The 27888-nt window shown below is 46.5% G+C and overlaps 1 protein-coding gene across 2 annotated transcripts in view; it reads right to left on the reverse strand.

Annotated features, from left to right (window-relative positions):
• Positions 1-20890, reverse strand: part of LOC310754562 (uncharacterized protein) — a 39737-nt gene extending 18847 nt beyond the window's left edge. The window contains exons 1-3 of one of the 2 annotated variants that reach the window (XR_014543858.1): positions 20337-20890; positions 17649-17789; positions 15837-16531 (exon numbers count right to left, since the gene is read on the reverse strand). Coding sequence is in view for 1 of the 2 variants with exons in the window: in XM_083596637.1 (XP_083452763.1) it covers positions 16335-16531; positions 17649-17789; positions 20337-20412 (414 nt within the window). In the remaining variant the exon portion in view is untranslated. Of the gene's footprint in view, positions 1-15254; positions 16532-17648; positions 17790-20336 lie in introns of those variants that run through there. The other variant, XM_083596637.1, reaches the window with a different exon arrangement.
• Between the last annotated feature and the right edge of the window lie 6998 nt (positions 20891-27888).

The raw sequence follows: 27888 nt of genomic DNA on the forward strand, positions 1-27888 counted from the left end.
GAGTCAGGGTTCAATACTGCCTCTTTGAACCCAGTTTGAAGAGCAGGGAGGTCAGGGAGAGGTCAAGGAAGCACTGGGAGCTGGAGAGACGGAGGCTGGTTCTGATTAAGGGCAATCCACGTGGCTCAGAGGCCCGTCTGCCATTGTATGGCATTGGGAAGGTTCCCCCCGCCTCCAGTCAGCAGGAACGGAGGGCGGGGAGGGCGGTGGAATTGGAAGCAGTCAGCATTAAGCGTTACCAGCTGAAGAACTTCCAAAACTTTGGAAGGAAAGAAAGCAGTGGAAAAGTTGGGGGGATACGGCAGAAAGAAAACGCTGGCATTTCTGTGGCTGCTCTGACAAGCATGCACCCCCTCTGCTGGGCTAGGTGTGTGTACCTGGGTCACATACACACTACACAGTGAAAACACTCTTCTGCCAACTTTAACCAGTCATGGCTTCCTCAGTCATGTGTGCTGAATAGATCTGCATGTACCTCTCTACTTTGCATAGCTCATCTCACCATTTTAAAACTTTTGAAAACCTCGAATGCTGGTCTTGGCAGCCACATGGTAATCCCTGTGTCGGCAGGGCCCTGAACCAACTGCTGCTGATCTACTTCAGCTTCTGTGATTTCAGCAAACTTCCCAGCATGTCTGCATAGCCAGGAATGCTAGGGACATTCACAGAAATCTGTGTGCAAAGTTAGGAAGCTGAATGCTATGGCCATTTCTGAAACTCTCACAAAATCCCAGGTATGAATGTCAGAGGATTCTGACAAAGATAGAAAACAGGACCAGAACTCGCTGGTGTTCCCTTAGTTGCCCCCATGTCTGGAATAGAAATCAATCCAGTGAATACAATCAGGATTCACAACTGTTTTTGCTTTCGGTCTGCAAATGAGGCATAATTGGTTAGAAAGAGAGCCAGTATGGTATATTCGTTTGGAAGTTGGGCTGAGACCTAGAAGACCAAGATTTGATTCCCCTATTCAGCAATGAAGCTCACTGGGTGTGGCATTGGGGGCCCATTACTGCCTCTCAGCCTATCCTACCTCACTGGGTTGTTGTGGAGATTAAAGCAGAAAAGAACTGGGTGTGCACCTTGAGCTCCTTGGAGCCAATGCAATAAATAAATAAAATATCCCCTCACCCTTTGCTTTTTAGTGAATGGGGAGGGGGTAGAACATGTTTGTTTGTTTGTTTGTTTGTTTGTTTGTTTGTTTGTATGCTTGTCAAGATTTAGATGCCACTTGACTGATTCTATTTTGCAAAAACACTTTAAGTTTTTGTTACAAATAATCAAATTGCAGTGGTACCTCGGGTTAAGAACTTAATTCATTCTGGAGGTCCGTTCTTAACCTGAAACTCTTCTTAAACTGAGATACCACTTTAGCTAATGGGGCCTCCCGCTGCTGCTGCGCCGCCAGAGCACGATTTCTGTTCTCATCCTGAAGCAAAGTTCTTAACCCGAGGTACTATTTTTGGGTTAACGGAGTCTGTAACCTCAAGTGTCTGTAACCTGAAGCGTATGTAACCCGAGGTACCACTGTACCAGTAAAACAACCCAAAAGTTAAAAACAACTTTTCAAAACATACCAATTTAAAAAAAGAAATAAAACCAATTATAAGCTTACAAGCAGTTTAAAACACATGTCCACATTCTACATACCTGGAGAGGCTTTGCCTTAACAGAAATGTTCTTAGCAGGCACCGAAAAGAGTACCTAGCTGAGGTCAATAGGCAGGGAGTTCCAAAGAGTGGGACTAAAATAAATAAATTCTTTATTAATGCAGAGGGAGTGTTATGTGGCACCTGGTTTAATTGCATATATTAAGAAATTTCATCACAGTGGACAGTGAGATGAATAACATAGCTTTTTTTGCTAAAGTCAAACTGCAGCAGAATGGAGACAGTGCTGCATGTGACTAATACCGGGTGGAAAGGGAAACTATGCTTTCTTACGACCCCTAATTTTGGCATTCACACATCACTGTCATGCGTGGAGGGATTGGATGATATACCTGATGTCACAGCATGGAGGGGTAGGCAGACTTATGCTGATGATACATGTGTGTGTGTGTATCCACACATGTATGCATGCATGCATACCTCTGAACACCAGTGCTAAGAATATCTTCTGCAAACATCAATGATGCAACTGCTTAGCTAGTCATTCCTATGGTTGGGTAGTGTATGCACCACTATTTGGCCCAAAGGCCCTACAAAGCCATTAACAGAATATTAATACAAAAGAAGGCTGTAATAGCACAACTACAAAGGTACAATAAAGCACTATAATACATCAATAAAGGCGATAGAAAGCTGCAGAATAAACACCACAAATTAGAGCAGATGCACAGTATATCAGGGTCTCACCATTGACATGGCTCCGCTGCAAACAATAAAAATACAGATGACCAGAAGGGTGACTGTTTACACACCTGCTCAGAAGAACACCATCACCCCAAGCCCAAAAGGAACCCAGTCTCAGAGAAGTCCTTGCCAAGCCCAACCAGGTTGGAAAAAGTAACAAGGCAGAAATTCATCCTTCTGTAACTTCAGCATCACACCATGGGCTGGAAGGATAAGCCAGAGGAGAATAAGCCAGCCAGCTAGTTGCAGCCTGTCCACTCTGAGGACTGTGCATTATGTACCCACCCACATCACATGCCCCTTAAAAGCCCCACTTTAATACTTTTGCAAATCCTCTAGAAAACCAAAAACCAGTTTCAAAGGTTTGCTCTAATTTGTGGATCACTTGATAAGAACGTGTTTTGCAGATGTATATAGCTGTAAGTTTAGGTATGTATAGGGGAACACAGGGCTTCATAATGCAGAATCATCACAGAATTGCAAAGTTGGAAAGGATCCCGAGGGTCATCTAGTCCAACCCCCCTCAATGTAGAAATTTTGGGAGGTATCCGGGGAAATTTAAGGAACATTTTTTAAAAAAAATCTAAAAAGGGACAGGCAACTCACACTTCACAAGCACACACCCAAGCATTGAGTGGCTGAAAGCTAAGCTCCTTCTTTAGGGTTCAGAAGGATTAATTCTCAAACAGTCAGACATTTGGTTCAATGCCTGTGTGCAACTGGAGGTGGTGCTATGGCAACTATGCGCTGCAATTTGCGCTGATCCAAAACATCTCCTTTTGCCATCTCCGTTACAAAGTGCTGGAAACAATCTAATTACCCGTTTGTTGCCATAGTTATTTGTGTGGAGACCGCATTTAATTATCCTTTTGGAGCCATAAGCAAATTGCCGCTAAAAAAAGAGGGGAATGGGGAGGGGAGGAGAGAGAACTGCTGTCTCTTTACAGCTAAAAAGCCCAATTCACATAAAATAATGATCTGGTGCATGAGATCACCAGCTTCTGGCTCGCCAAGAAGGTGATTACTGGAACTTGCTCCAGCTTCCCTCTCTCTCTCTCTCTCCCCTTTCATTTGTGAGGAGGGGGCACTTGTGGGTTGGGGGTGACTGTGCTGAAAAATTAGAACTTTCAAAACATTTTTCTAGGGTTGCTAAGTAACTTCCTGAAGATGACTTCACTCACAGGAAGCAAGGAAAACCACGAGGCCAAAGATCCTGTGTGTCTGTGTATGCACGCATGTGTGTGTGTGTGTGTGTGTATGTAGTGCAAGCACACCCACACTTATATACTGCCTAAGAACATCAGAAGGGGCCTGTTGGATCAGACCAATAACCAGTCTGTTCCAGCATCCTGATCTCACCAGTGGCCAACCAGATGCCCCTTTGGAAGCCACGAGCAGGATCTGAGTGCAGCAGCAACTCCTCCCTGCTGTGCTTCCTAGCAATGGAAACTACAAAAGGCAGCATCCAGAATTTAAGAAGAGCCCAGCCAAAGGCCCATCTCCTCCTGCATCCTCTTCTCACAGGTGCCCCAAAGCAAAGCCCACGAGCAGATCTTGAGTGCATATGACACTCCCTAATTGTGATTCCCGGCAAATTGGCATTCAGAGACATTTTGCCTCTGATGATGGAGAAAGAACATAAGGAGAGCCAAAGGTCCATCTAGTACTGCTTCCTGTTTTCATAGTGGCCACCCAGATGCCTCTTATGGGAAGCCCACAAGTAGAATTCAAGCGTAAGAGCCCTCTACCCTCCCTTGGCTTTGAACAACCAGCATTAAGAAGCATCGCTGCGTCTGTGTTTCCACCCACAAATCTCCCACCTTCCTTCAGCTCTTTTTATTTATTTATGCCAGGCTCACGGTAGCAATTCACTCTGAAGAACTCCTGTGTTTTCTGAGCCTGGATGTTTGTGATCATCCATCTCCAAAGAGACCCGCAAGGCTTGAAGAGATTTATTCCATTGATGCATTCAGCATCAGCTTTGGGGAGGAGGTGGCTATAACTTAGCAGCCACCACCTTGTGGGTCATCCACACTGTGGACAATGGAGCAGAGGCTCTTATTTAGCACTTTCCTACTTGCAAGGTAGGGACATGGGTGGCGCTGTGGGTTAAACCACAGAGCCTAGGGCTTGCTGATCAGAAGGTCGGCGGTTCGAATCCCTGCGACGGGGTGAGCTCCCGTTGCTTGGTCCCTGCTCCTGCCAACCTAGCAGTTCGAAAGCACATCAAAGTGCAAGTAGATAAATAGGTACCACTCCAGCGGGAAGGTAAACGGTGTTTCCGTGCGCTGCTCTGGTTCACCAGAAGCGGCTTAGTCATGCTGGCCATATGACCCGGAAGCTGTACACCGGCTCCCTCAGCCAATAAAGCGAGATGAGCGCCGCAACCCCAGAGTCGGTCACGACTGGACCTAATGGTCAGGGGTCCCTTTACCTTTACCTTACTTGCAAGGTGGTCAGTGTGCAGAAGGAACAATTCAGGTCCAGGTTTGGATATACAACCCAAGCATAAGATTGTAGCCAGGCCCGAATTAAAGCAACTGCAGCCCTGAGTGAAGCCTCTTCTTCCTGGCACAGAGATAAGGCCATAAAAAAACTTTACTCATTGAATGTCAGGCAAAACCTGCACCACCACAACAATTGGCAACCATAAGCTTAATAACTCCAACCCCATTTGGTTTATATCCAGCCTTTCTTCCATCAATGGCATGTATATTGTTACATGTCATCTCAGTCTCATTTATTGTGGGGGAAAAAAATAATCACTGTATCCATGCAGGAGTCAACTGCAGTTCGTCCAATTAGATTTAGAGAATGTCTAGTGCATGGAATAAATTTTGCAAATTTGTTTCTTTCCAGATTTTTTTTGTTGAACACCATTCTACTTTCCAGCCATATTGGCTACACCATCATATGATTGTTCTCTTTTTACTATTTTTTCTTTGGAGCCACCCAGAGTGGCTGGGGCAACCCAGTCAGATGGGTGGCATATAAATTAGGAATAAGAATAAGAATAATCTCTTTCAAATTCACTGAAATGGTTCAGTATCAGCTCACCCATACTTTCACCAGGGTAATCTTTCAGTTCAGAAAAACTCAGAAAGCATTAAAGTAGTAATTCATCACTAGGAGAAATGTATCTAACAATGACAAATTGACCACCAATTTTTTTTAAAAAATGCCAAATGTTAAAAATCTGTGTTACAACCCCCCCCCCAAAAAAAAATCTGCTTGAACAGAAATTTTAGCCCTGATAAAGAGGATGTGTGCGGGGGAAACCGGACATATGGCAACCCTACTCAAGCAAGCCAAGAAAATTACCATTGTTTGGGAAACCAAATGTTTCATCATCTACTCTAAATGCCTAGTCATGTTCTGCCAAAAGGGAAATCACTGCAATAACTTGTTGAAGTATGTGCCTCCAGTAATCCTGTTCTGCTTTGATTTGCCCTTTGATTTTTGATGTTAGTGTTTGGCCACACTTTCTTGTTAGCTATGTTAGTATAGAGCCCTTGGTCAGCAGTTCCATCACAGACAAAAGGGAGTTCCTCACTGCAAAGCCTTCACTGTGAATACCATAACATAGGGGTCAGCAAACTTTTTCAGCAAGGGGCCAATCCACTGTCCCTCAGACCTTATGGGGGGCCGGACTATATGGGGGGGGAATGAACAAATTCCTATGCCGCACAAATAACCCAGAGATGCATTTTAAATAAAAGCACACATGTAAAAACACCAGGCAAGCCCCACAAATAACCCAGAGATGCATTTTAAATAAAAGCACACATTCTACTCATGTAAAAATGCACTGATTCCTGGACCATCCATGGGCCGGATTGAGAAGGCGAATGGGCCGCATCCAGCCCCCAGGCCTTACGTTGCCTACCCATGTCATAACCAGCAGCCTCTGCATTGATGCTCAGCTGGAGAAGTGTATTGGCAAGGCAACTACAGCACTGGCTCACCTCTCCTAAAAGGTATTGGAGAACGTGATGCCACCGACCAATACCTAGATGAAGGTCTACCACGCTTGCGTGTTGAGCATGCAGCTTTATGGAAGTGAGTCGTAGGCAACTTACAACTATCAGGGGCAATGCCTCAATGCATTCCATGTGCACTGTGTCAGGAAGATTTTGGGTACCACATGGCAGGGCAAAGCCTCAAACAAAGATGTGCTCTCCAAAGCCCACATTCCCAGCATGTTCACATTACTGTCTCAGCGACATCTACGCTGGCTTGGGCATGCCCACAGAATGGAAGATCACAAAGGATGTGCTCTATGGGATAGCTGGCTTCAGGCACCAGGCCCATTGGCAGGCTAATTCTGCACTACAAAGATGTCTGCAAATGTGACATGAAGGCTGACAACATCAACCCCACCGTGTGGGAATCCCTTGCAGGTGACCACAGTGCCTGGAGACAGGCAGTCAGGTCGTGTATCCACAGCAGTGATCAGAGGAGGAATGACTGCTGGGAGGAGCACAGAGAGAAGTGCCATAGCGCATCTGCAGCAGCACAACTGGATGCCTTCATCTGCCCCAGATGCAAGAAAGCATGTATCTCCCAAATGGGTCTCCACAGCCACAGCAGCTGCTGTAACCTTCCAGCAGTTTGACTTCACCCCCAAAGATAGCCCCAAGACAGACAGATGCCCAACACACACACACACACACACACACACACACACACACACACACAGGGTTTAATGGTTTCTAAATATGGAATTGTCTTAATTGGGTTTTTATTGCATTGTGAAATTGCTCAAGGAAGTAATTTGCAATTGAAATAAATAACAAGGGAACCTCTGGTCCACAGGCCAGAAGCATAAAAAGTTTGGACACCACTGGTTTAAATAATCTACCCCCTCCTAACCTATCTTTGTTTCATGTTCTGTCTTTTTAGATTACAAAAGAGGGCTGTTTTTTCCTGTTCGCTTGTTTCTACTTTTTCATTTCAGTGATTTGTAAACTGCTCTGGGAGCCTTTTTTGATGGAAGGGTGGGATTTTATTTAAAAAAACAAACAAACCAAAAACCTAAATCCAGAACCTTCCTTGATGAAACAGAAAACTCTCTAAGAAAAGAACGGCGTCTTGAAGAGAAGTTTCCCAAACTCCTGCTTGCTCGCTCGCTTGCTCTCGCCTGTCTGGGCAAGACGTCAATACGTGCTTTAAACTGGAATTATTTTAAGCCCTGGACTCACAAGAGACTGAGACAAAGGCAACTCTTCAGCTACTGAAGCTTTCTGCAAAATCTTTTGATGCCCGAACAGTTTAAGTTAAAAGAGGGGGTGGGGAGCTTGCACTTGAGAATGCAAAATAAACTTCTAGCATATTCTTTAAGATTTCTGCTGCATACACAACCCTCCATGCTTCTCTGCCTCCTCTGCTCTTCCAAAGGCAAAAGTGCCATTGTTGCCATCACCATTATGCAACAGGAAAGATTATAACCTGCAAGTAGGGGCCAGTGTGGCAGATCCATGGATGTGATTTGTATATCTAAGAACATAAGAATAGGTTCGTGGATGAGGCCAGCGACCTCTCTAGCGCAGCCTCTCGTTCTCACAGTTGCAGACCACATGCCGCCATGGAAAACTCACAAGCAGGCTCCTAGCACAAGAGCCTTCTCCCCTCCTGTGCTTCCCGGTATTCAAGAAGCATTGCTGCCTCTGACCATGGAGGCAGAGCACAGCCATCATGGCCAGTAGCCATCAATATATCGCCTTATTATCCTCAACACTCAGAGGGACTCTTGCATTGCTGTCATGAGCGTGTTGACAAAGGATATGGAGAAATAAATAAACGGGGGGGGGGGTTCACCACCACTACCACCACCACCCCAGAGGTTGCCTACTTCATACAAACAGCTGGAAATCAACAGCACATTTTCAGAGAGGTAAAAGTTTTGACACTCTGCACATGTTCAAAGGGCCCCTTGCATTTCAGTCACGAGCATATGAAGAGGCAGGGTTCTTTTTCAGTGGCCTTTATATGAGAAGACTGAGCGGGATGGGCAGTCTTGCATTCCAGTCATGTTATGTACTGAGTTGAATAGGATCCAAACTGCAGCAGTCTGATTGGTCCTAGAACAATAGGATTCAGAATGCAGCAGTCAGATTGGTCCTAGAACAATGCAGCAATATGATTGGTTGGCAGGAACCACCCAATCATGCTCCAGATAGAAGTGAATCCACAACCTGATTGGCTTACAGTAGAATTCCGGAATTAGCCAATCATGTGCAGCCCATTGTGTAAATAATGTATATAAAGCAGATACCTTGAGGGGACTTTCATTCATTCCTCCTCACCACTATGAGCTGAATAAAGAGCATGAAATCACTTTGCGACTCTGAGTATATTTCACTGGCGACGAAGGTGGGATCCCGCTGAGCTGACTGCCACACACAGCACCGCAGCACCGCCACCTGCCGCACCGCTGCCTCGCACCGTGTATCCAGGCTTCAGCTCCGGGACACAAGGAACTCAGAATGGCAACCGACAGCAGCTTCTCGCCGTTCAACCCAGCATCTGGAGACTGGGAAGCGTATGCCTCCCGTTTCACCTTCCTCCTAGAAGCCAAAGGGGTCACCGATGAAGAAGACGCCAAGAAGAGGGCGATATTCTTCAGCGTCTGCGGAGAGGAGACGTTTGAAATCGCCCGGGCTCTCCTTGCACCCGAAGACGTCGCTACTGTTCCATACAAAACAATAATGGAACAGCTGAAGGGGCACTTTTCGCCACAGCCCTCTGTGGTGGCTCGTCGAAATGCCTTCTATGCAAAGCGGCAAGCCCCTGGGGAAACCATAACTGGGTTTGTGACCTCTCTCCGCCAAGCTGCCCGGTTCTGCAACTTCTCAGAGCTGGAGAACATGCTTCGTGACCGCCTCGTCGGTGGCCTGAAGGATGAGAAGCTGCAACGACGCCTCTACGCTAAGAAGGACCTAACGTTCCAGGTCGCTCTGGAGGAGGCCCTGGCAACGGAAGCTGCCGAGAGGTCGACGCAAGAGGCACGGCCGAGCCAGCCGTCCCAACCGAGGGTCCACCACGAAGACCTCACCGACGACTCAGGATCCAACAGGGAGGAGGTGCACCGAGTACAGCAGCGCACTCAAGCAGCCCACATACCACAGCTGCCTCGACGAGAAGCAGGGAACTGCGCAAGCTGTGGAGACAGTCACGAGAGGAGGACCTGCCGTTTCCGCAACGCAGAGTGCAGGCAGTGCAGAAAATTGGGACACATCGCCCGGGTGTGTCGAGCTCGGCCCACCCGACGCCAGGCATCAGATGACCAATCCAAGAGCCCCAGGTCCCGGGGCCCAACACACCAAGGCAACTCGACGGAGCTCACGGACTTCCAGGTATACCAGTTGCCCCACCCCAACGTAGAGAAAATTTATGTAGAGGTACAGATAGAGGGGGCCCCATGCCGCATGGAGCTTGACACGGGTTCAACTCTATCCATAATCTCGGCAAGGACCTTAAGGAAACTGTGTCCTACTGGGGGTCCCAAACTCAGGCCGGCCCCATTCACCCTCCGGGACTTCCAGAAACGTAAGGTCCCCACAATGGGGGTGGGGACCTTCAGGGTGCAATACCGAGGGCGGACGCGGCAACTGGACTTGCTTGTGGTCAAGGGCCCCTACATTAGCTTACTGGGATTGGCATGGTTTGGACCACTGGGGCTAGCCGTCACCGGGGTGAACCACACGAGCTTACAAGTGGACGTGGACGCCATATGCAAGGAATTTCCGGGGGTTTTTGATGGGAAATTGGGACAGTATACGGGCCCCCCCATTGCTCTACAGCTTGACCCCGCAGTACGACCAGTCAGGCTCAAGGCCCGCCGGGTCCCGTTCGCCCTGAAACCCCGTATAGACGAGGAATTGGACCGACTCGTGGAGCAAGGCGTGCTGGAGCCGGTGCCTAATGCCCCCTGGGAAACCCCAATCGTCACACCCGTCAAGCCGAATGGTTCGGTCCGCATCTGCGCAGACTACAAATGTACCATAAACAAGGCCCTCACGGCCCATGCATACCCAGTGCCAGTGGTCAGCCATGTCCTTGCCACCCTGGCTGGGTCGAAAATTTTTGGCAAGCTGGACTTGGCCCAAGCATATCAACAACTGCCAGTAGATGAGGCCACAGCAGAGGCACAGACGATTGTGACGCACAGAGGAGCGTTCAGGGTAAAGCGGCTGCAATTCGGTGTCAGCGTGGCACCAGGCATATTCCAGAATCTAATGGACTCTCTCCTTAAAGGGATTCCTGGCGTCACCCCCTTCTTCGATGATGTGTTGATTGCCGGGCCCACACCAAAGGAGTTTGAGGACCGCCTCCGCACCGTTCTGCACCGTTTCCAGACGGCGGGTCTCAAGGTGAAGCGGGAAAAATGTCTACTAGGAGTGCCTCAGGTGGACTTTCTGGGATTTATGGTGGACGCAGAAGGGGTCCACCCGACTGGGGACAAGGTACGGGCCATTTGTGATGCCCCAGCGCCCAAGAACAAGACTGAACTTCAGGCCTTCTTGGGACTATTGAACTTTTACCATTCCTTCCTTCCCCACAAGGCGGCGGTAGCGGAGCCCCTACACAGACTCCTGGACAAGCGGGCCCCTTGGGTGTGGGGCCAGCGCCAGGAGGCCGCATTCCAGGCAGTCAAGGACTTGCTTGTCTCAAACTCGGTCTTGGCACACTTCGACGAGAGGCTGCCGGTGGTGCTAGCATGCGACGCCTCACCCTATGGCATTGGCGCTGTCCTGGGACACCAACTCCCGGATGGAAGAGAGGTACCGGTGGCATACTTTTCCCAGACACTCAACGCAACCGAGCGGAACTACTCGCAAATCGACAAGGAGGGTCTGGCAATCGTGAAGGGAGTAAAAAAATTCCATGATTTCTTGTACGGGCGGCCCTTCACCGTGGTGACTGACCACAAGCCCTTGCTTGGCTTGTTTGCCTCCGAAAAGCAGACCCCCCAAGTGCTGTCTCCTCGTGTCCTCAGGTGGTCAATTTTCCTTGCCAGCTACCAGTATGCACTGATTCACCGCCCTGGGAAGGCGATGGGCCATGCGGACGCCCTCAGCAGGCTACCACTACCGGAAACAGGCCCCGACCCAGCACCTGCACAAGAGGTTATGAGCCTGGAGCTGCTTCCCGACCGCCCCATTCAGGCACAAGAAGTTGCACACCATTCCAAGAAAGATAGGGTCATCTCCCGCGTCCTGGACTGGGTGTGGAGGGGATGGCCCAGCAGCAGCCCCGGGCCAGAATTCGCCGGCTACACAACCCGCAAACATGAACTGTCAGCCCACAAGGGGTGCCTGTTATGGGGAAGCAGGGTCGTTGTTCCCCAGCCCCTCCGCAAAAGGGTCCTCACAGCCCTACACGAGACACACCCAGGGGTAGTAAGAATGAAGGCCCTTGCCAGGAGTTATGTGTGGTGGCCGGGGATCGACGGAGAGATAGAGGCCTGGGTCAAACACTGCCAGGCCTGCCAAGAATCCCGCCCAGATCCCCCAAGGGCCCCAGTCCAGTCCTGGGAGTCCGCCCGAGCACCATGGTCACGCCTGCATGTGGACTTCGCTGGCCCCTTTCAGGGGAAAACATTCTTCATAGTGGTGGACTCCTACACCAAATGGCTGGAAGTCGCACTGGTACCGTCCACTTCTACGTCCGCAGCCATCCGGGTACTACGCAGGCTGTTTGCAACCCACGGGCTCCCTGACACTCTCGTCTCAGACAACGGGACTGCATTTACGTCAGGAGAATTCCAAACCTTCACAGCGCAGAACGCCATCCGCCACATCCGTTCGGCGCCATTCCACCCTGCCACCAATGGCCAAGCAGAACGCATGGTGCGGACCACCAAGGACACCCTTCGCCGCATGACGCAAGGGGATTGGGAGTACCGCCTTGCCACATTCCTCCTAGCACAACACAGCACCCCCAGCTCAACGACTGGCCGGAGCCCCGCTGAACTACTAATGGGTCGGCGCCTTGCAATCAGATTGGACCGCCTTCACCCCGATAGAGCTCAGGATGAGGTAGTGGTGGGGGAAGGCAGGAACCCCCGGACCTTCGAGGCCCAGGACCCAGTGTACGCAAAGAATTTTGGGGCAGGCCCAGCATGGGTACCCGCCACAGTCACCAGGGTCACTGGTCCCGTGTCGTACGAGGTGCTAACGGATGGGGGGCAATGCTGGCGCCGCCACTGCGACCAGATACGGCGACGATTCCCGGGAGAAAACCAGGAGGAGGAAAGGTCAGAGGAGTCCCAAGGGAACAGAGGGGCAGTGAGGCCCATAGAGCAGGAGGGGCCAGCAGGAGAGGCAGAATCAGTAAATACAGAGAGGACCCGCGAAGCCAAAAGGACACCGGAACCAGAACCACGACTGAGCGAGCCGGTTGCACCAGACCAGACAGGCCCATCACAGCCAGCATCCTTGGAACATGAGCCAGAACCTGAACCCCGGACCAGGGAACACCCCAGGCCGCAACGCACACGTAGGCCACCGGCGTACCTCGAGGACTATGAATGCGACCTCCCGGGCAGGACTGGAACTTAGAGGGGAGGGGTGTTATGTACTGAGTTGAATAGGATCCAAACTGCAGCAGTCTGATTGGTCCTAGAACAATAGGATTCAGAATGCAGCAGTCAGATTGGTCCTAGAACAATGCAGCAATATGATTGGTTGGCAGGAACCACCCAATCATGCTCCAGATAGAAGTGAATCCACAACCTGATTGGCTTACAGTAGAATTCCGGAATTAGCCAATCATGTGCAGCCCATTGTGTAAATAATGTATATAAAGCAGATACCTTGAGGGGACTTTCATTCATTCCTCCTCACCACTATGAGCTGAATAAAGAGCATGAAATCACTTTGCGACTCTGAGTATATTTCAAGTCATGAGTGGCAAATACCCTTTTCACAGTCGTCCTATTATTCTTTCCTCCCCTCCGCTGTTTGTGTGTAATTCAGGTATGAAATTAATTGCTCCTGCTTTGCCGGTATAAATCAGCTCACCCTGAAACACTCCAAAGTTGCATTTTTCAACCTCCGGGTGCTAATAGAATCCAGCAGGAGAGAGAGGGAGAGATTGTGTCGCTGTCTGAGTGTGGGGAGGAGTGGGGGGGGGAGAGAGAGAGAGAGCTGTTTGCAGAGGGCAATGGAGCCCATCCACTACCTTGGGTTAGCAAAGTATAACATGGTGGGCAAAGGTTAAAGAGTTCAGGCACACTTCAGTGTACAAGTGAGCCTCTTACACATAGCAAGATGGATTACTTTAGTAGGGCCGTGTGCGCGCGCGCGTGTGCGCGTGCCCGTTTGTGTCTCTGGAGCAAGAAACAGCCATCCAGAACTGGCTGAGCAATTGCACGAACAACAGCGCCACCCTGTGGCAAACCGGAAGCATTGCAAGGAGAGAGAAAACTGGATAGTGACAAGCCTTTTGCTAGGTCATAGGTAGTCAACCTTTTTATACCTACCGCCCACTAATGCATCTTTCTGGATGGTAAAATTTCCTTACTGCCCACCAGTGCTCGATGGGAGGAGGGTTCAGCTTGTGCCATAGAACCCCCTCTCCCCCACCTAGAATCCTGAAACGCCCACTAGTGGGCAGTAGGGACCAGGCTGACAACCCCTGGACTAGGTAGAGTTGTTATGGCATTTTGACAGTGGAATCTTAGAGCGCTGGTTCCGAAAGTGAGTGACACTGCCCCGTTACGTAGGGCATCCCTAAGAGGCCAAGGGCACTGGAGTTGTAAATGACTTTGGAAAGTTGCTGTCACTGGATCAAGTCCATCTGTTTTGCTGAATCAATAAAACTAAATAGTTTAAACTGTGTTTTGAATAAATGCGCAATTAATTGTTACTGTTCTGAATATTGTGTCATTATCTTCATTAGTAGGTCCTGCAAACCAATATTCTGAATAACGTTTCTTTTTATATACAATAGGGGCCCCTGGAAATGAGTTTATGAAACCAAAGGGGGCAGGGCCCCAAAAAGCGTTTGAGAACCCCTGGATTAGAGGCTCTGCATCCTGTAATACACACACTTCCTTTCTTATGGAGTGATTCCAGACCACGGCCCATTTGTAGTAGACATTTAAAGCAATTTCGTGCCATTTTAAACAGGCATGGCTCCCCCGCAAAGAATCCCAGGAACAGTTTGCTGAGTGTTGCTGGGAGACTCCTATGACAGAGCCAGAATTCCATTAGTTCCCTAGGAAGAGGGATGATTCATTGTTAAACCACTCTGGAAATTGCATCTCTGTGAGTGGAAGAGGGCTGAATTAAACAGGAAGCTGCCGAAGCATATCCAGCTCACGCTGCTGCTCACACTGACTGGCAGCAGCTGTACAAGGTTTCAGAGACCAGTCACCCATTGGGGATTGAATCTTCTGCATGCAAAGCAGATCATCCAGCACCAAGCTATGGCCCTTCCCTTAAAAGAAAAGTACAGTGGTACCTCAGGTTAAGAACTTAATTTGTTCTGGAGGTCCATTCTTAACCTGAAACTGTTCTTAACCTGAAGCACCACTTTAGCTAATGGGGCCTCCCGCTGCTGCCGCACCGCCGGAGCACGATGTCTGTTCTCATCCTGAAGCAAAGTTCTTAACCCGAGGTACTATTTCTGGGTTAGCGGAGTCTGTACCCTGAAGTGTATGTAACCTGAAGCGTATGTAACCCAAGGTACCACTGTAATATCCTAGATCTCATTGTTTTGAATAAATAGGACCCTCTGGAACTAAGGGAAGTGTGTTAGGATGGAGAAAGAAACAATGTTTGATGGAGCTAACACTAAGGGATTATGAAATCCAGGAACCAGCTTCCGGAAACCTTTTTATTTTTATTTTGAATCAACAATTTTAAGGAAAACAAATGGAAAAGCCATGAGAACCGCTGCCCCTTTAAAGCTCCCCTTTAAAACTGACCTATATATTGATATATGTGTTTGCATAAACACAGAGAGCAGACACTTTGCCACCCCATCCCAATGAACCTCTCAGGAGTGCAAGGAAAATGGAAGTTTTTGCAATGCCGAAGAGTCTTGATGACAGAGTGGAAAGTAGAGGAGGCATCAAGGGATGGGGGAATTGTCAAACCTAGGACAACATCAGGCCTAGTGGTAAGAGCTTATGCTAGGAGACAGTATGAGCCAGTGTGTAGTGTAGAGGTTGAAGCATCAGACTTAGCCCTGGGAGACCCACTTGGCGATGAAGCTCACTGAGCCTAACCTACCTCACAAGGCTGTTGTGGGGTATAAATGATGAGGGAGAACCACGCATGGCACCTTGAGCTCCTTAGAGGAAAAAAGTGGGAGGAAATGTGAGAAATAAATAAGTAATAATCCTCTGGAGGAATTTTCAGGATTGAGCGAATCTGCCCATTTTGATATCTCTTAAGTTTCTCTTTTTTCTCCATCTTCATTTCTCCACATTTCCAAATCAGTTTGTGATTTTTTATATTGATTTTAAAGTACTCATCTAAATTTATCAGCATTTTAGTATGCATCTCCTACTACTATACACATTTTGTAATGCAATTTTGCCTAACGTAATGCATCTTTGTGCATTATTTTCTGTGATATACATATTCTTTTATGCACACTTTACCCTGTTAAATGCCATTTTTGTATCTGGAGGAGCGCAAATCTTGAACAATAGCTGTTTCCCTGATAGAATGCATTCTTTACTGATATTTTCTCTAACTTATGCATACACACACATACATTCTTCATTCTAGTCTATACATTTTCCCATTGCTCTTGACTTGGTTGGTAAACTGCATTGCAAAATTCAAAAAAAAAATAGCTGGCAAATGTAAAAAAAAAAAATAATAGCTGTGTTTCTGTTCCTGCATTGTTTTGGAAAGGGCAAATTAGGTAAGTTCGCCTTTCAGTGTGGCTGAACTGAATTTATTCCCCCACCCCAAACTGTGCTTGCTTTGCACCCCCACCCTCAAGGATTCCGGTATCCGTTCATAGGAAGCAGGCAAGAAGAAGCATCCAGTACACCAGGAGGCAACAGAATGGGCTGGAGTAGTCTGCAAGGGTGGTCCTCAGGGCTCCATTGCAAAGATCTCTGTCACAGCAGTGGATTCGGATTCCTGGGAGCTCTTGTTGCTGGCAGTGCCTGGATGTAGCACATCCACTGGTCAACAGGATTCCCAGGACCACTGTAAAGCAGGGAGTGAGAGAGGAGGGGGGCACATAAAAGAGGGCATAAGAAAATCAGAAGAGCCCTGTTGAATCAGGCTACGGGGGGCCCAGCTGGTCCAGCATCCTGTTCTTACAGTGGCCAGCCAGATTCCCCAATGGGAAGCCTGTAAGCTAGATCTGAGTGCAACAGAATGCACCACTAGTGTTTACCACCGTCTGATGTTAATAGAATCATAGAGCTGTAGAGTTGGAAGGGGCCACAAGAGTCACCTAGCCCAACTCTCTGCAATGCTAGAATCTTTAGCGCAGTGCGGGCTCAAACCCATGACCCTGAGATTAAGCGTCTCCTGCTCTACTGACTGAGCTATCCAAATGTAGACTGCAGTTCTGCTATCACAGTAGACCTCCCATAAGAATAACATGCCAGATCAAGACAAATGCAGCTCATAGCAGTCCATCATCATTTGCTCTCACATCGGCCAACCTAGCTCACAACCTGAGCACAACAGCAACTCCCCCGTTGTGTCCCCCCACTGTTTGGTATTCTGTCTGGTAGACTGCCCATGGGCACTGAGGTCCTGACCTTCACAGTGGACCTCCAGATGGAGAGCCTGTCTGCTGGATCAGGTAAAACGCCCACCTAGTCTCGTATCCTGTTCTTACAGTGGCCAACCAGATGCCTCAGTGGCAAGCCTGCAAGCAGCACATGAGAACAATGGTACTTTGCAATTGCTGTCTGGTACAGTGGTAACTCGGGTTAAGAACTTAATTCGTTCTGGAGGTCTGTTCTTAACCTGAAACTGTTCTTAACCTGAAGCACCATTTTAGCTAATGGGGCCTCCTGCTGCCGCTGCACTGCCGCTGCACGATTTCTGTTCTCATCCTGAAGCAAAGTTCTTAACCCTAGGTACTATTTCTGGGTTAGTGGAGTCTGTAACCTGAAGCATATGTAACCTGAAGCATATGTAACCTGAAGCTTATGTAACCTGAGGTACCACTGTATTCAGGGATAGCAGAACCTCCATGCCCATGTGCAGAACCTCCATGCCCACCTGACCACCCCAGCAGCAGCAAAGCCTCCTCCCCCACCATTGAGAAGCCTGGACAGAAGAGATCCTCCTTGCATCCACTCACCGCTTTCCATCTTAATGCAAAACCTGTGCTTGAATCCCTGGTGTGAATGGGAACAGGTCATCACTTCAGGGTGGGCACATCCCGTGTCTACAGATCTGGTGCCAGCGACAATGTTGCAGCCGTAACACTGGAGGCTAGAGGCTAGAGGAGATGCAGAATTGTGAATTCATATACCATATTTTTCTCTCTATAAGACGCACCAGACCATAAGACGCACCTAGTTTTTGGAGGAGGAAAACAAGAAAAAAAATATTCTGAATCTCAGAAGCCGGAACAGCAAGAGGGATCACTGCGCAGTGAAAGCAGCAATCCCTCTTGCTGTTCTGGCTTCTGGGATAGCTGCGAAGCCTGCATTCGCTCCATAAGATGCACACACATTTCCCCTTACTTTTTAGGAGGGAAAAAGTGAGTCTTATAGAGCAAAAAATATGGTAGTTCCCTCCCCTACCACCACAGTCACCGCTTAGGTCAGCAACTTCCCAAAATAAGGTTTCTTTCTCATGATCTGTTATCTCTGAAATGGGCTTCATTTGTTTATTCAGATTTATGGAGAATCCAAGAAACATTGCTGCCAAGCTATTGCAATCCAGCTTTCTTTGTAGTTCTCTGCATTTTCCCAGACCCCATTAATGGTGGTGTTTTCCTCTCTCTCTCTCCTGAAAAGCAATGGCCTCCCCTGCAGGAACTGGAAAGCACTTTTGAGCTTTTTCCTCTGCTTTTGGCCCTTTGGTCAGTCATTTCCTAGGACCACAACTGTTTCTTGTTTGCGATCTGAGTGATTCCACCTTTCAAAAACTATTATTACAATTGTGATAATAATGCACACGCACACACACTTTTATTTGTGCTTTATTGTTGCAATGAGAACAAGTTAAAAGAGGAATTTCTCAGGATGCAAGTAGGAAGTCGTTTACTGAAGGGCCAGTTGTGGTACCAGAAAATGACTAACCAAAGGGACAGTAGAAGAAATGAGCAAGAGGCACTTGAAGCACAGCAAATGGGAAACAAGGGGTTGTTTTTACAAATTTAAAGGGCCAGTACCTGCAAGAAGCAAGACTTTTGTTGACTAAGGGTTGCCCTACTCAGAGTAGACCCATAGAAAAAAGAATAAACATGACTAAGGTAAAGGTAAAGGGACCCCTGACCATTAGGTCCAGTCGTGGCCGACTCTGGGGTTGCGGTGCTCATCTTGCTTTATTGGCCGAGGGAGCTGGCGTACAGCTTCCGGGTCATGTGGCCAGCATGACTAAGCTGCTTCTGGCAAACCAGAGCAGCACACGGAAACGTCGTTTACCTTCCCGCCAGAGCGGTACCTATTTATCTACTTGCACTCTGATGTGCTTTTGAACTGCTAGGTTGGCAGGAGCAGGGACCAAGCAACGGGCGCTCACCCCGTTGCAGGGATTCGAACCGCTGACCTTCTGATCAGCAAGTCCTAGGCTCTGTGGTTTAACCCACAGCGCCACCCACTAAGTCACCTATGGAAGTGTGCTGAATAGGGCTTACACTGGATACAACCCTGAGATTTAGTCCTGAGTAAATGTATAATATCTTACAAAGATGGGCATTATTATTTATTTAGGAAAACACAAATTAAATATGAAATAGTGTTATATTCCACCAAGTGGGGGAGCAACTATTTTAATTCTGCTTTCAACTGCTTCCAGGAAGAACAAGGCCGCGTCATTAAAAATAACGATAGGGTCCTGCAAGCCCAAAGGATCTACCCATAGGGAAGGCTGCCTGCTCAGTCTCTGTATACTTAAACACTCTGGCTCCTTCCTCCTCCTCCTCCTCCTCCTCCTCCTCCTGCATCTGGATCAATCAGCCACACCCACGCAATCGCTCGCCCTCAGAAGACTAGGTTCTCCCCAGGAAGTTCTGGGATCACTTCCTTCCAGCAGCTGTGCCCAGACAGTGGCGTAGGAAGGGGGGTGCGGTGGGTGCAGGCCGGCCTGGGTATCATCACTGAGGGGGATGACAAAATGGCAAAAAATGTGTTTTTAAAATAAAATAAAAAATTGGGCTCATGACACTTTTGTTGAAAAAATAACCTGCACCCACCACACACACCTTCCTACGCCACTGGTAGCTAGGTGAGGCAGGGGGCACGCGCCACACCAGGCATCCGAGCAGCTAGCTACACCACTGTGCCCAGAATGTTGATTCATGCAACAAGCAAGATGCAGTGTACAAGACTGCATATGGGAAGACCCAAGTTCAAACCCCCTCTCAGCACATAACTCTGGGTTTTACAGAAGCTTAAACTCGATGCCCACACTGTACTGGGTCAAGATGAAGGATCTTGTAATAATCCCTCAATGACTTGGGTCCATGCAGTGCTATTTTTCTAGAAAAAGAAGTGCTGGAACTCACCATGAACACTTCCCTTCTTCTCTTAGAATGGCAATGGTGCCCACCTGTGAGGTGCCGGAACGGAGTCCCGGTGAGTTCCAGCTGAAAAAAACCCTGTGTTCATGACACCTTAAGGACCACCTCATGCCTTAACTTCCTGTCTGATCATTGAGGACTTTCAGGGAAGCAACATTCCATGTAACCTATTGGAGTCTGGGTTTTAAGTGGCATTTAAATTGCTTAAATAAATAAATAAATAGAGGTGAGGGGAAGCTGGCTTCTGTGCACAATTTGAATTCCGAGCACATCGTTAATGATAAAAGAAGGACTTACCAACAGGAAGCAGAGAAGACGTCATCACCAGAGACAGCATCCCGTAGGCAGCGCTCAATAACACACCTCCTAACATCGTGAGGGGTTGCTGATTCCAGGTATCTACTGCAGAGGCTTCTTTCCCCCCGTAAAATAATAATAATCAATTTTTGTGTGTGTGTAGAGACTGAAGACAGAGCAGACTCTGGATTCCTTAAATCATTGAGATCTCCTTAGTCCTTCTCAGCTCTGAATCCCAGGTCTTCAGAAACCTCTTTGTGTGCAAGAGAGATCTTTTGGTTGGATCTTTTTAATAATAATAATCAGCCTGGTGTTAGAAATTAGCAGGTGCACACACAGAGAGAGAGTTCCTTTCCTCCTCCACCTCCTCAGAAATTTTCCTCGTTGATGAACAGACGCTAGCATATGTGTGTTACATTTCCCTTAGCTATATCTGTCCTAGTTCCTCGGCCCAGGATCACTACCCATTAATACAAACCATGCAGAAGCTGTTGGGAGAGAAATTCTCCCTAATCAAGATTTAACTCTAAATCCACTTCAAAATCCTCTAATTCAGTTGGATTAAGCAGGGAAAGCTTCCCCAGTCTTCTCTCCCCCCCGCCCCCCGCCCCTACCACCACCACTTTTCCAGCTCTCCCACCTGCATCTTTACAAACCATCAGAAGACCCCAGAGAGAGAGAGAGAGGGAGAGAGCAAATGTTTACGATGGCTTGGTAAACACAGGAAAAGAATTATTACCGAAAGCCAGGCGTCAAGCTAATTTTAAAAGCTAAAATGAAGACCTCCGAGCAACAGAGATGGAAAGAGGGGGACGCCCCGCCAGAATTCATTTGCGGCTGGCTTTCATGATCCCTGATTAGGCCCGAAACTGTATTACTAAAGCAAGCAAGCCTGTTGTAATGTGTAAACCATAGAATCATGGAATTGTATAGTTGAAAGGGACCCCAAGGATCATCTAGTCCAACCCCCTGCAATGCAGGAATCCTAGATAAAGAATCTCTGACAGATGGCCATCCAATCTCTTGCTTAAAAATCTCCAATGGAAGCGACAGTCCAGCACCTTCTGAGGGAATCCGTTCCACTCTCAAACAATTTTACTGTCAGAAAGCTATTATTAAGTTGTTACTAGGACTTCCTCATGTTTAGTCAGAATCTCCTTTCTTGTCAATTGAATTCATTGGTGTGGGTCCTGCCCTCTGAAGCTTGCTCCATCTTCCACGTGACAGCCTTTCAGATATTTGAAAATGGCTATCATATCTCCTCTCAAGTCTCCTCTTTTCCAGGCTAAACATACCCACCTCCCCTAACCGTTCCTCATAAGGCTTGGTTTTCAGACCCTCCTCAGCACACCTTCCAGCTTGTCAATATCGTTTTTAAAACGGAACTTCTTTAAACAAACCATAGTTAATATCAACCACAGTAATATCAACCCCACTAAACTGTGGTGAATATTTTGAAGAATGCATTCTTCTTTTATTGTTCACTATGGGAGTGGGGGAACATTTTGCCCCTGAACATTGACTATGCTTGCTAGGGTTGATGGGAGTTGTAGTTCAGCAGCATTCAGGTAGTCAGAGGTTACCCACTGTGAGGAGATGAGTCAACTTATTTATTGTGCATTCCTTCTGACCTATTTGAGGTTAGATGTGGTTATGTCAAACAATGGTTATCATACAATTTCTAGTAGCTTTTCCCCCAGCACTTTCTTTATTGCAAAAGGTTGCAGGGGTGGGAGGCAGAGAAGTGTGTTTGGAACATGAGCTTTCATTGCGCAGACTTGAACTTGCCAGTTATGTGATCGAATCACACCCATAGAATCCTGGCTGCTTTCAGAAATAACCGTGGAGACAATTACATTTCTTTTAAAAACATTTGTAAGTCTCATGGTGTATCTGCCATAGATTTGGGGGGGGTCATTCTGGATGTTATTTGGGGGTTCCTTCCAAACTTGTGATCCTATGAGGTTGGAATCAATAAGTGAAAATCTGCAGAACCAGCTGCTTTGTTAAAGGTAAAGGGCTTGGCAGGCCAGTTGAGTACTGCCATTGACATGCCCAAAGAGTGAGCTCTGTTGCCATAGTGACAAATGGGTGGGCCTTTTCCCATCTCACATGGCTGGATGCCTCATCATCCTAGGAGGGAGAACAGTAGGCCAAGGGCAGATGTGCATGAGAGAGAGTTTTGGGCTGGTGCTGGAAGCTGGAGAAACAGAGACATGTCTTGTTGTGTACTGGACTGAAAGCAGTGGCTTGGGGCTTTCCTAGAAACTCAGTTGGGTAACAAGATCTGTTTGGGTGTCAGTGCTGTGAGCTTCTCCATCCTATGCTCAGGTTGTATATAGATGTGTGTAGATAAAACCCTATATCCCAAAGATACCACAGTCTCTGCTGATTTTCATGCCTGGACCACAGGTAAGCGCAGGAACCCCTGCAGTCTCTTTCCATTTGGAAACTGGCGGGGGGGGGGGGAGGGAGAACATATCCAACCCTCCATTTTTTAAATAAAAGGTAGAGGTGGCTTTGGGTTTCTTTTCTTTGCAAGCCTGCCTCACCTTTCCCTCTCCCCACTTAGGGAATCACATGGGTTTCCTTTTTCATTAAGTCTCAATGTAAAGAAGCAGCAATTTCTCCAGAAAGCTGCCCTTAGTAATTTTGTGGGGGGCGGGGGGGGACAGGGAAACCTGTTGCCGCTCGACACTGATCAAGAAAGGGGCGGGGGGGGGCAGGCTCTATTAACAAGCCCGGAGGGTGTTCATGTTCTCACTTAAACCTTTGGGATCCCCAGAAAGGCGGATAAGCCATGCACAGATTAGACGGTTTTTGCCTGGCAATCCTTCTTAGAGATCATTCCATATTGGACACACAACCGATCTCATTTCATCACAGTCATTTCCCCCTGCTCAGTCAAAATAAATAAATAAATCCCATAGTGCTTGGGCCTTTGCTAAGATTGCCAGCTGTTTCTGATTTTAAGGGGTAGGGAGGAGAGCCTAATATTTTTGAAACGCCGGTCAATTACCACCACTTGACCTGCTCTGGGGCCATTTTTAATCTTGATGCAGCTTTGGCAGGCAGGAATGGCACAGGTTGAGCTTCTTCTTCCTGGCACAGAGATAACGCCATGGGGGTGGGGGGGAGCTTCACCTGAGGTCTTCCGCAGTATAAGCATGACTTTCGCCAACAGCTGCATGAGCCTCTCATATTGTGTCGGGTAAATGTTTAGGAAATTTTGACTGAAGAGGCGAGGTTGTTTTTTTTTAGCACTGCCCATCTTTTTGTAGAAGCTGAGAAAAAAACAACAACAATATATTGTGGCAAAAAAAAAAATCACTGCATCCATGCACGAGTCAACTGCGATTCGTCCAGCTAGATTTAGAGAATGGAACAAATTTTGCAAACTTGTTCCTTTCCAGAATTTGTTGTTGAACGCCATTATACTTTCCACCCATTTCGGCTGCATTGTCATATGATTGTCCTCTACATTTCCTGAAACCTAGTTCAAGTTCACAAAAGTAGTTCAGTATCATCTCAGCCGTACTTTCACCCGGTCTGATCTTTCAGTTCATAAAAAAAACACCTCAGAAAGCGTTCAACTCACTAGGAGAAACATATCTAATAATGGCAGCAAGTTGATCAACAACAGAAACATCAGGGGTTGAATCAACTAATAAAGGAAAATAACCTGCCTGTTGGATGTTGCTCAGTATTGCTTCTCAAACAGTATTAGCCATCAAATGGATAACCTCTTCGCATATGGTTTTGGTTAAGTACGAACTGAGTCTGCTCAGACTGCACAGTGAAATCTACTTGATTTTCTTCTGTTTGTAAACAGGAATGTTCTACATCTGAGGGATTATGTAGTGCTGTTTCTGCGGGCTTTACAAAGCCATATGACGGGATTGGCTTTAAACGTTTTGAGAATTTCCTTCTGTTCTTTTGGTCACTTTTGTTTGCTAACTGCACTCGATCCACTTAGCCGATGGCTTCATATGCCTTGATGCCCCTAAAATGTCACTTTAAAGCATATTCAGCACACATTTAAAACACATGAACCACCCCCCCTTCCTGGGGACTGTCATTTGATAAGGGTGCTAGGAACTGTAGTTCTGCCAGGTGGCCAGGTGTAAACTACAGTTCCTAGGATGTGGGGGTGGGGAGAGTGAGAGATTGCAGACTCAATTCAGTTGGACCCTATTATATTTTAGAAAAGTTATATAGAGGGTTTATTTAATCAAGAGCACAAAGTGCCTAAGCGGTTAGCACAACCAATAAAGTCAATCAAATTTAAAAACCAGCAGACGCAATAAAATTATCAAACATGTTGATAAAATCAGCAGAATTTTAAAATTAAAAATGTAACTTTTTTAAAAAAGCTTTTTCAGCCTGATAGGAATAAGTGTTGAGAAGATTTCAGGATTGCTGAAATGAAGAAACATGCAATGGTTGCTCCTGTATTTTTGCAAATAAGTGAAACACACAAGTTTCCCCACTTTTACCAAATCACTGTATACCAAATCACTGTATACAGAGACAGAATGTAGGCTTCCCATATTTTAAACAGTAAAAATCCAGACAGAAAAGTTGTTGAGCTTTTTAGCAAAATCATAGAAATTATTTTCAGAATGAGCAAAATATAAACACATATTCTTAAAAAAAAATCACTTCTCACTTTCTCAGTTAAAAAGCAATGAAATATATGTTCCAAATGAAAATATAATTAATTAGCCTTGGTTGGGGTGAGGATTCGAACTCTCAACCTAAACTCTCTGATGCATACTCACTAGGGTCGCCATCTTGGAAGAGGGAAAAAGAAAATGCCTCTATGACGACTTTTACCCGATGTTAACATGTCGAGTAAATCTATCGGACGTTTCGGAATCGAGGATTCATCCTTCATTTCCATCGCCTGGCCACCCATCCAAATTATTCTACTTTTAAATACTCAGTTGTTTAAGTAAACCTGCCCTGAATTTAAGCATAAAGGAGGACCAGGCTTTAAATAATCCTCGTGTTTATTTTTCCAATAGTACAAAACAGGGACGGGGTTAATCTGCTCCTGAATTCTAATAGCTTTCCAAAGTCTTAACTTTCGATTGGTTAAAAGAATACATATTTTAGGACGATATGGTCAAGAAGCAGCTGAATCTTTAAGTCGTGCAGATTTGTTTTCTTAATGAAGCGTTCCGTAGCTGTTAAATGAAATACTCAGTGTGTGTGTATTGATTGATTGATTGATTGATTGATTGATGTAAATGAGAAAGGCAGGTAATTAAAGCATTATTGAGGGGAGAGAGAGATAATCTAAACTGGCTCCCCGTAAACTTTAAAATATATGTATCCCATACTTCCGTGCTGCATAAAAGGAGAGAATGCTAAGGATGAAAGAGGCGTTTAAGATATTGCCAATTACTTTGTGGCATCTAACCATTTTTATTTTTTTTTACTGATGAGGTTGGCCAGTTTTGCAGAAGGGGGAAAAAACAGTGTAACTCTGGAAGACTCAAGATCTACCCACTCTGGAAGAATGGCAGATGAAGTTGATTGACTGTATGGGACTGGCAGAAATGACCGGCAGAATCCGCGACCAGGGAGAAGAGTCAGCAGAAGAAGATTGGAAGAAATTTAAGGACTATTTACAGAAATACTACAAAATTAATGAACTCTGAAAAGATGTTGGATTGAACTTTTGTGGTCTCTAGCTGTTACGATAAAGATAATTGGGATTAAAATTGTTTAAGTCATTAAATTAAAAAAAGTTGAGTGGAAAATAAGGTGTTATTTTAAAAGGAATGTTAAAAGATTAGGATTTGCTGGATTAACAAGTTGAACTAGAAAACAAGAAGGGGAGGTACGAGGAAGTCAAAGAAACATGTTATTGAAAAATTGTTATTGAAATTGACTTGTTTTTAATATTTTTCTTTTTCTTTTTGTGTTTATATAAAATTGGAAAATCTAATAAATATTTATATAAAAAAACAAAACAGTGTAACTCCAAGAATGAAAACTCAAACATTAGCAGCAGCGAAGCTCCGTAAAAATAAAATGTTTCATTGTTTTTGCATCCACAGAAGTAGTGGGACAACTTAATATTGATTTTATGTAAGCTTGGGTGGGTAAACAAGCACATAGACTGGAAAAAGATTCAGTCTAACCCACCTCACAGGATTCTTATGAGGAGGACTATGCCCACCACCTTGAGCTCATTGAAGGAAATGTGGAATATTAATACAATAAATAGAATCATAGCATTGTAGATTTGGAAGGGATCCCCACCTAAAGGGCCATCTAGTCCAATCTGTTGCAATTCAGGAATCACAGCAAGGAAGAACCCCTGACGGGTGGCCATCTAACCTCTGCTCAGAAACTTCCAAGGAAGGGAGAGCACCACCTTCTGAGGTAGCCTGTTCCAATACTGAACTGCTCTTACCACCATGAAGGTCTTCCTAATGTTTAGCTGGACTCCTATTCCTTGTCATTTGAATCTATAGTTTCAAGTCCTGCCCTCTGGAGCAGCAAAAAACAAGCTTGACTAATGCTTCACATATAGCAGCTTTTCAGATACTTGAAGTTAAATGTTGATGTTTAAATAGATGTGGCTGTGGTCAGGGGGTGAATCTGAATTGGGCACAAGTACTGGTCAACCTTATGTAAAATGAATCCACGTATGTACTCGTGGCCCTCCCTTTCATTCCTCACCAATACCACTAAGTGTGATGTTTTATTATTATTAATATATTATTTATTAAATTTATATAGTGCCTTTCATGAGAGGATCACAGGGCAATTTACAATAGAAAAACAGAAAAATCATAACATAGGAACAACACCCCTTCGCTCCAGCATATATACAGTTTAAAAGGCCATATATTGCTTAATTAACCAAACGTCTGAAAGAAGAGGAACGTGCCTAATGTTATGTAAGGAAAGCACCAGGTAAACCTTCTTAGGGAGCATCCCACAACTAAGGAAACACCACAGGAAAGGCCTGTTCTCATGTCGCCACCCTCCAGACCTCTGATCAAGGAGGCACACGAAGGGCCTCAGATGGTGATTGCAGAGTCTGGGTTGGTTCATATGGGGAGCAGCAGTCCTTGAAGTATTGCTGCCTTGTCCTGGGCTTTATAGGTGAAAACCAGCACTTTGAATTGAGCCCAGAAACTAATTGGCAGCCAGTGCAGTCAGGCCAGGATTGGCATTATATGCTCAAATTGTATTGCCCTGGTGAACGACCTGGTCACTGAATTCTTCACCAGTGGAAGTTTCTGAACAGTCTTCAGAGGCAGCCCAAGTAGCAGAGGTTACCAGAGCATAGGCAGCAGAAGTTAGGCTATCTGTCCCGCTTTGACTGGTAGCACAGCTGGGCCACCAGTCAAAGCTGATGGAAGGCACTCTGTGCCACCTGAGCCTCAAATGACAGCAATGGATCCTGGAGTATCCCCAAGCTGCATACTGGCTCCTTCAGAGGGAATGTAATCCCATCAAGAGCAGGCAGCCTCCCAACCATCTGGTTTAGGGAACTGCCCACTAAGATTGCCTCTATTTTTTTTAAAAT

Source organism: Podarcis filfolensis (genome assembly GCF_964270895.1).
Source record: "Podarcis filfolensis genome assembly, chromosome: Z".
In the NCBI taxonomy this organism is placed as follows: Eukaryota; Metazoa; Chordata; class Lepidosauria; order Squamata; family Lacertidae; genus Podarcis; species Podarcis filfolensis.